Source organism: Malurus melanocephalus, unplaced genomic scaffold, assembly GCF_030028575.1.
Source record: "Malurus melanocephalus ecotype Western Australia unplaced genomic scaffold, MMel_1.1 scaffold_730, whole genome shotgun sequence".
NCBI classification, from domain to species: domain Eukaryota; kingdom Metazoa; phylum Chordata; class Aves; order Passeriformes; family Maluridae; genus Malurus; species Malurus melanocephalus.
Genome location: NW_026623962.1, coordinates 230,141 through 239,171, shown reverse-complemented (window position 1 = coordinate 239,171; position 9,031 = coordinate 230,141). Strand labels below are relative to the sequence as shown.

The 9,031-nt window shown below is 58.5% G+C and overlaps 1 protein-coding gene across 4 annotated transcripts in view; it reads left to right on the top strand.

Annotated features, from left to right (window-relative positions):
• The window catches only part of ARHGAP26 (Rho GTPase activating protein 26), a 104,033-nt gene that overhangs the window by 3,162 nt on the left and 91,840 nt on the right, over nt 1-9,031 (top strand). The window contains exon 1 of one of the 4 annotated variants that reach the window (XM_057384656.1): nt 3,023-3,238. The exons of the other annotated variants lie outside the window; for them this stretch is intronic. Coding sequence (XP_057240639.1) covers nt 3,196-3,238 — 43 coding nt within the window. The 5' untranslated portion in view covers nt 3,023-3,195. Of the gene's footprint in view, nt 1-3,022; nt 3,239-9,031 lie in introns of those variants that run through there. 4 annotated transcript variants of the gene reach the window in all.

The following is a 9,031-nucleotide window of genomic DNA, read 5'->3' as shown; positions in this document are numbered from 1 at the left end:
GTGGTTTTGATTTGCCTCCCCATGGCTGGCCATGGTGGCCTTATCTCACTGCCATTGTCTCCGTGCTGTGGTGGCACGTGGCTGGCAGCTGGGCAGGTTTGGGGAGCAGCAGAACCTGGCTCAGGAACGCTGCCCACGCTGCCAGGGGTTCCGAGGGAGTCTGGGACAGTGTGACAGCCTGCAACCGGAGTTACGGCAGCTCTTGGCAATATCCTCTCTGGTTTTCCTTCCTCTTGCCTTTTCTGCTGAACGTTTCACATCCTCTTTGTCTGAAGACTGGCGTGAGGGGGATGTGTAACTGAGTATTGGATGGGTGGAGGGGAGGAAGGTGAAGAGGGGTGAAGATCCCTCTGCAGAGCTGGGCAGGAGCAGTGACACTGGCACGCAAGGGACGGTGAGCCCAGAGTAAGGACACATAACAAACCCTCTGCCAGGCTTTGTGAAAGGGTTGCTCTTCCCTGCTTATGCCCTCAGTGTAGATACAGAGAGAAACAGGATTCACAGAGCTTTCTCCTACCCGTGGAAGAAAGAATAAATTCAGAAGGTTGAAAATGATCCTCATTTGCTGAAGGGTTGGTCTTGCTAAATATCCTCTGGAGTGTGTGTGTGTGTGTATACATAAATGCTGTTGGATCTTTTTCCCCCAGTGAGTTTCTGTGCCTGTTTCCATTGTCTCCCTTCGCTGCTTGACTGGTATTCAGTGACCTGGTTTTCAGCAAAACGTGTTCCCTCTTCCTCCCTGATCCACCATCTATAAATTATTCAGAAAGTTTTGCAGATGCAGAGACTTCAAGTGTGACATAAATAATGAACTCGAAGCCTGGATGCCATGAAACTCGTTCTCTGGCTCAGGAGCTGTGGTGACCATCAGCACCAGGGCTGCTGAAGGATTTTTGTCCCTTGGCATGTCCCTGTGCCCGTGCAAGGGGCAGGCAGGGAGCCAGTGGCTCATCCTTGTGCTGGCATTGCCTCCAGCCCCTGCGCTTCCATGGAGGGGAGATGGAGCCCAGATGGTGATGGGGAGATGGTGCAGCTTGCCTTGGGAAACAAACAGCAAAGATGGAGCGTGTGGGGGTGCCGGGGCTGCCAGCCATCGCTGTCCCTGTGCTGTGCCAGGGGCCTGAGCCTGGCACCCTCCTGCCTGTGCCCTGTCCCTGTGCTGCCAGGCGCCATGTCCCGGTAGTGACAGGGCTGTCGTCCCCTTCAGGCATTGGGTGCAGCCTGGTGCCCTGCCACGTTTGTGCTGGTTTGTTTTCCTTCTTCCAACTCCCAGGCTCTAATTTGAAGCCACCAAACACGTCCACGCCCCGGCTGCTGCCGTGCTCCCATGGCATAAACTGCAATTTGTGTGGYGGGGCTGGGCAGGGGTGGCTCTGTGAGCCCATTCCCCACATGGGCACAAAGCTGGGCCCCAGTGGGGCTGTGCCATGCCCCAGGCCCCTATGGCAAAGAGGTGGTGCCCGTGCCCCAAAAGGCACAGCTGGGCTGCTTTGGGATGTTTTGGGTCACGTTTCCTTTAGCTGATTTTTTGGCCAGGTCACTGCAGAACTGTGGCTGGCAGTGAGGAAGATGAGGAGAGAGGCACTGAAGGTGTGGGGTGGGCCTGGATCCTGGGGTGCCTGGGAGCTCCTCTGGCCCCACTGGCTTCYTGGRGCAGATGCTGTGGCWCCGTCCCACAGCTCTGCCAGCMCTGCTGCCCTCCAGCGTGCCCCGTRCTGGCTGTGGGGGCAGCTGGGGGTTGCCCCTGTTCACAGCTGAGGTTCCCAGCTGGTGTGTACTGCTGTCAGAGGAGTGTGCTCGCCCTTCTGTCTGTGCCTGCAGGGTGTGATTTTAATGAGCTGGCCCCTGGGCTGACCCCTGTGCCGGGGTGGCCCTGTGCTGCCACCATGGCTAATGCCACAGTGCTTCTGCTGCAGCTCTGGGGCTTTTCCTGGGACACGTCCTGCTCCGAGGCTGCTGTGTAGCATTAAACACCAAGGGGGGTGGTGGGGTTGGTGTTCCAGGCTCTGGGATGTGCAAGCACTGGTTCTGTTCCATGCCTCAGCAGCATCCTGGTGGAACTGAGACTCTGTGAACCGTCTGTGCCTGTGGCTGTGGGGTGGCAGTGCCATACTCGGAGCTGTGGGGTGGCAGTGCCATTCCCAGAGCTGTGGGGTGGCAGTGCCATGCTCGGAGCTGTGGGGTGGCAGTGCCGTTCCCAGAGCTGTGCCTGTTGCTATGGGGTGGCAGTGTCATACCCAGAGCTGTGCCTGTTGCTATGGGGTGGCAGTGTCATACCCGGAGCTGTGGGGTGGCAGTGCCATGCTCGGAGCTGTGGGGTGGCAGTGCCGTTCCCAGAGCTGTGCCTGTTGCTATGGGGTGGCAGTGTCATACCCGGAGCTGTGGGGTGGCAGTGCCATACACGGATGGAGCTGGCGCTGGATCTGCAACAGACTGGAAGTGAAAGTGAAACTTGTGCCCAGTGTTTACTTAATTCCCTTTTTACACAGACAAGGCTCGGGCAGGTGATAAGGGAATGTGCCAGGCCGATGCTGCCGTTTGCCCACATTGCCTCTTTGTCATTGCTTTCTCTTGCTGCCTCCACAGCCCCTGGTTCAGCACACCCGTACCCCTGGGAGTGGGTCTGGGGGAGCCCTGGGCAAGGGGTGGGCAAAGGGCAGGTAGATAACAGGGYGCTGTGCCCTCGAAATGCCCTCGAGTGCCTCTGCAGGCAGAAAGCCTTGGCTGTGCTGGAGCATGATCCCAGTCTTGGGCTGCTTTGGAACCCTGTGCCACCTGGGCTGACAGGTCCTTGTGCCCGTGGTGTCTGCTGCTGCTGCTGGGGAGGAGGAATCCCAACCCAAATTAGATTATTTTCATCCTTTTTGCCCTTCTGGTCCCTGAAGAAAACAGTGACAGCCCAAACCTTCTCCCCAGCTTTGCACAGAGGAGAGGAGGGATCAAGGTTCAGAGGTTTAGCTCTGTACTTTCCAGGAACAGCCCCTGTTTGTGCAGGGACAGACTGAGTGCTCAGAGCTGTGCTCTGCCCAGGACAGTGCTGGGCTTTGCAGGTTTGGAGGAGAAGGAGCACTGTGCTTTCTGGAGGGTGCAAAAACTAAAGCAACCCCGTGGCTGGGTTACTGTGACCGCTGGCACTCGGTGCTGCTCGGGCTGTGCCACAAGGAATGGTGTTTTGCTGTTGGCAGCGAGTGCCAAATGCCAGCCACCCACGAGCCACGGAGGGTGTGGGGCAGCCAAGGTGAGTCCTGCAGCGCTGCACAGCCCGGCTGAGGCTCCCAGAGCCGGGGAATTGCTGCTTTGTGACCGGGGAATTGCTGCTTTGTTGCTGGGAAGGATTTCCTGGAGCACCCATGCCTTGCCCAAGGAGCTCGTTCCCTGCTCAGAGGGGTGAGGGGTTCCTGCCAGCCCCCCTGGGCTCTCCCTCTGCCTTGCAAACCACAGGGCTGGGCTGGGGAAAGCACGTGGGKTTGGGTTTGGCTGGTAAAATGGTTTACTTTGATTTTTTCCTGCTTTGTTCASCCAGCCAAGGTGTAACGTGGCTCCCCTGTGTCAGGGTGTATTTTCCCCCTCTTCATTCCTGTAGGAAATGTTTGGTGTAGGAATACTTAGGGCCGTGGAGGAGGGACACGGTTATGGCTCAGCCAGTCCTGTGCCAGCAGAGCCAGAGGCACCAAGGACTTCTCCTTTGCATGACCTGTGTGGCTTGTGCAGCCACATCTTTAATAGCTTGTCTGGGATTTTATTCAAATTGATGATGATACTGTGCTTCACGTCCAGCACAAGCTGATCCTCCTCTTCCTCCCCAGTGGAAGTTAGCAACAGGAGCACATTCGTGTTTGGGAGATGCTCTTTGTGCTGCTGGGTGTGTGCTGTGAGCCCTGCAGGGATCGTGGTGCTGCTCCAGGGAGCTGCACACTCGTCCCACCCCGCTCTGCCTGGGTGTCACAGCGAGCTCGCCCTGCGTGGGTGCTGCAGGGTCCCCTGGGTGTGCCTGGGTGTCACAGTGAGCTCTCCCTGTGTGGGTGCTGCAGGGTTCCCTGTGTGCCCCGCTGTGGGGTTTGTGATCCACGGGGGAGGATCCTCACACCATCCCAGGAACATTCATCCATCTCCCCGGGGGATCCCAGCCCAGCCACGACGCCTCAGTGCTGGCGGGTTTGATGGTGGGAGCCCAGGAGAGCGGGGTGAGCCCCGTGGGTGCTGCAGTGGGCACCGAGGGGAGCCTGGTGAGCACAAGGGTTTGGCTGTGTACAGGACTCTGTGCTCACGATTACATCTTTGCCATTATGCTGACACAAGGCTCGTTAACAGGGCTGGGAGATGTTGCTAATTGGGAGCGTGCTGCAGAGCACCTCTGGGCACATGTCCCGATATTCTGGGGTGGGGACAGAGCCCGCAGGAGCCGCAGGGCCTGCGCTGAGCCTGTCCCAGGCTGGGATAAACCCAGCCTTTAGGGATGGCAGGGATAAAGGGAGTGCACAGCAGTGTCCAGGGACTGACTCTGAGTGAGCAGGGGGGATGGACCAGGGAAGGGGATGTGAAGGGCCAGCTGGGATGTCCCAGTGTTCTTCCAGCACCAGGAGCTGTTGTGTCCTGTTGATGCTTCCAGCATGGAGCAGATTTGCCCGATTTGGGTCATGAGGCTGTTTCCCCGAGGCTGCAGATGTGCTGGCACAGCTCGAATCATCTGTCTCCATTTGCTTCTGCAATGCTGCCGGTCCAAGAGGTGTGTGGCATCACCTGCAGCGCGTATGGCATCACCTGTGGGGTGTGTGGCATCCCCTGTGTGCCCTGGGCAGGGGCTGGGGGTGGTGGGCTCCTCAGGTTTCCTTTTTYCCCTTTCCTTCGCTGGTAGCAGCTCAGTGACGTTGGGAATCCGTGTGAGGAAATGCCGTTCCCATGGTTGCTGAGTGAGGGGAGGGTGGGAGGCAGTGGCGGTGCCTGTGTGTCCCTGTGCTCCTGCAGGCTGGCACGCCTGGTGCTTCTCTGGCTCATTCAGCAGCAGGGATGGCAAGGGGTGAGTTGGTTCTGCCCCTTCTGTGCTGCCAGACCCCTCCCTGGCTGGCAGAGGGGCATCACCAACCCCTTTGTTTGCACCCTGTCCCCACAGGCACCCTAAAATCTCCCTGAACCCCAGSAGCAGTGCCAAGGCCAGGCCAGCATCCCTGCACAAACCAGGGCAGGGCTGCCCAGGGTTGGCATTCCTGCACCCCGACAGAGGGGCTTCAGTCCCCCCGCCCTGTCCGAGGGGCAGCAGCAGTGCCAGTGCGGCCAAGCAAACCCTGCTCACGCTGTGGTTCTGGTTTTGGGGCATTCTGGGTCCCTTCTGTGATGGGCAGTGGGGCAGTGGGAGGACGGGTGTGGGACAGTGGCAGGATGTGCAGTGGGGCAGCAGCAGGATGGGCAGTGGGGCAGTAGTGGGGCAGGCAGTGGGCAGTGGGAGGATGGACAGTGGGCAGCAGCTGGCCAGGCAGTAGCAGGATGGGCAGTAGCAACACACGCCGTGCTCCAGACCTGTGGCTGGGCTCCGTTGCCCCTTCCATGCACCTCTTTTCGGGGCTCAGTTGCTGTACTGTGACCGTGGTGGGCGGGAGGGGAGGCAGAGCGAGGGGGGAATCATTCCCAAACCTGCACAGCCCATTCACTCTGCTGTGAATCATCCCCCTCGCCTCCCCCGGGCACGCCAGCAGCGCCTGGCACTGTGCCGCCGGGCACACGGCTGTTTTCCCCGTTTTCCCCGTTTTCCCCATTCTCCCTGTTCTTCTGGCTCGCTCTCCTCACCAAGGATGCTCCCACCTGCTCCGTGCTGGTGGCCCGAGGGCTCCTGGCAGGCAGGATCTTTAGGGCATCACCCCTTTAGGGCTGTTGGTGGTCGGGATGCTCTCACTGTGCCTTGTAGGAACCATCAGTTGCGTTGCCCTGGTCCAGCTGGTACCCACCGATGGGGTCAGGGTGTGCCCGGGCTGCAGGGCTGTGCTGGGAGGGATGGGGATGCTCTGTGGCAGGGGGAAGGGGCTGGGCTGTCTGTGCCATGGTGCCAGGCGGGTTTCTAGCTGGAGCTGTGGGAAGCTCAGCAGCCTCCGGACCATCTGCTGTGCGTGGCACGTGGAGYGGCGCGGGGGCCGGGGCTGTCTGTGCCAGTGCTGGGCACAGCCGAGGGGTGTGGGTAGCTTCCTCACCCTTCCCTGGGCTTTGGATCCTCAGCAAGGGCTTGGAGAAACCTGGGATAGCAGGAGGTGGCCCTGCCCATGGCACGGGGTGGAGTGAGATGAGCTTTAGATCCCTTCCAGCCCAAACCACTGTGGGATTCCATGATCCACAATGAGGAGGGTGTGAAGGGTTCTCTGGGCCGAGTGATCTGTGAAAAGAGCTGGCGTGTGCCTTTTGCTAACACTGCCTGGTACAGCATCCCTCTGCTGGCTTTTTATTCCTCTTCTCGCTGAAGCAGCGTCTGTCCAGAGCGATGCCCTCGTCGAGAGCTGGTTGCTTAGCAATGTTTTACAAAAAAMCCCAACCATTGCAGAGCAGAGCGTYGGRTGTCTCTCCCACGAATTCTGGGAGAAAGCTCAGGTTAAAGGCAGCGATTCCTTCSTGGAAAGGGTGGTCAGACACTGGCACAGGCTGCCAGGGTAGTGGTGGAGTCAGTGTCCCTGCAGGGGTTTTACAGCTCAGGACAATGGTCAGTGTTGGCTTTGGCAGTGCTGGGGAATGGTTGGASTTGATCTTAGAGGGCTTTTCCCACCTGAACTGTTCCATGGTTCTGTGCTGCACCCTGGGCTGTGCATCCCTGGTCTCACCCTGCGTGCCTCCCTASGCTCCACTGGACATTTTAATTTATATTTCTCTTTTCCTGCCAAAGCAGGAAAAATTGACTCACTTGCCACTGATGTTCCTGCGAGCGCAGTGGGATTTTTCCTGTTCTTACAGCTGAGGTGGAGAAGCAGCGGAGACAAAAGGATTTCCGCAGCCTCCTTGGGAGGAGAAGGAAGCAGGGTGTGCAGAGCTGTTTCTGGAGGGGTGGGGAGCTGAGCTGACCCCACTGCCCTCCCTGCTCTGGTGGGAGCTGGGTGTCCCTCTGGGATGGGCACAGGGTGGGGACAGGGGGCACTGCCCATGCCATGGGCTGGCTGGGATGTGCAGGGACAGGGCGTTGGTCCCTCCCCACCTGGGCCGGGGGTCTCTGGGCTCACTGTCCCCTTGAGAAGCCAGGCAGGCTCCCTGTGGCCCACCCATAACTCATTAGATTGAATAACAAACRAATCCAGCAGTGGGGCTGTGCCTCAGGCAATCTGCTCTGCCTGGCAGGGCTGGCAGGGGCTCTGCCACAGCCCCCCYGTGCAGGGACCCCCCTCCCCGCCAGACCCCCTTCTGCTCCACTAATGGGCATTGCCTGGGTCAGGAGCAAATTTCTTCTGGATTAGTGTCCTCTAAATCGATTAGCTGTCTCGGGCAGGGCATTCTGTCCTAATGAAATGTGATTCCAGGCTCCAGTCGATGAAATACTGTRGTAACAAGGGTAGAGTCATCTGCAGCCTTCCTGTGGGTCATGCCAGGGTTTGGAGAGGAGAGGAATCACAGAATTACACAATGATTGAGGATGGAAATGACCTCCAAGATTATCAAGTCCAACGTGTGACCCATCACCATCTTGTCACTGAGTGCTCCATCCAATCCTTCCTTGGACAACCCCAGGGATGRGCACTCCAAACCYCYCTGGGCAGCTCCTTCCAATGSCTGACCACCCTTTCCAGGAAGAAATTCCTCYTGATGTCCAACTAAACCTCCCSTGGCMCTTTGAGGAAAAGCCTTGGAGGAGAAGCTACAATTCTCAGAGCAGTGTTACGCTAACAGGGACTGACCTGTGTTCCCCAGTGAGGGAACTGGGGGAAATGGGGAGCTGTGAGTGAAACGTGGCCTTTCCATCCYGCCCTCGGGGCACTTTACTCGCAGGTGTAAGGCTGGAGGTGTTTACAKGACCTGCCTGGAGCAGTGGCAGTGGGGCAATGTGCAGGAGGAGGGGAAATGCAATGTTCAAAACGCCTGTTTTGGGAATAGTGGTCAGGGATTGGGGTTTGAAGGTCAGGCAGCTCCGTGCAGTGGGACAGCCGTGCTTAGCAGGTCTGGCACCTCCTGTGAGCCAGCACTGTGCCCAAATCCCCGGCCTGGTTGGGACACAGGGATTTGCACTGCCGCTTCCTCACATTGTTTGCTCGTGCAGTCGGCTGCCCGTGGAAATGCCGGCTGGACAGTAATTTTCCATTTCATTACTGTGTCCCTGATGTTTCCCAGGCACTTAAGCTGTCGCCTGCGTTTGCTGTTTGGACGCATCCCTCGTCTGTGCTGGAGTGGTGAATATTTACATTTGATTTCTTGTGGAGACCTTGCCTGCTCACACCTTGCTCCCGTTGCTGCCACTCCTGGCTGCCTGCCCGAAAAACTCTGTGCCTGCAGCTTGGGACGGGCCAGGGGTTCTGCCATAAAACAACACCAGGATGTGAACAAAAATAAGCTCAGGGAAAAGTGCCAGACGTGGGAGCTGGGTGGGGGAGGTGGAGAAATCCCGTTTTATTTTGTTGTGTTTTGCTGCTAAGTGCACGAAATGCTCCGTGTCCAGCACAGGAGAGCAGGGATGGCATCTGGGGGATGCTGCCCTGTTCTGGGGGCAGATGGGGCTGTGGCAGCGATGCTCTGGGGGCTGTGGCCATGTTCGTGTAGAGCCCCAGGAAGTGCCCTGGGCAGGGGCACGGAGGGCTCTGCTCGCTGCTGGGGGTTGTGCTGATCCTTTGTGCTGGTTCCCTACGTGATGATGGCCAGCCTGGGAGCTGTGCCAGGGCGGTGGCACCTGGCTTTGGGCCCCTCATCTTCCAGGACCATCCTGGGGGTTGGCAGTGCTTGCCAGCGCTGCCAGGAGAGCTCTGGCTGGCCCATGTTTCTCTGAGTCCCCTGCTCCTGCTGTTGGGCTGTGCCTCCCTGCAGCTGCACACATCTGGCTCCTCATTCTCTCCAGGAATGGGAAGCTTTTCCAGGGGTC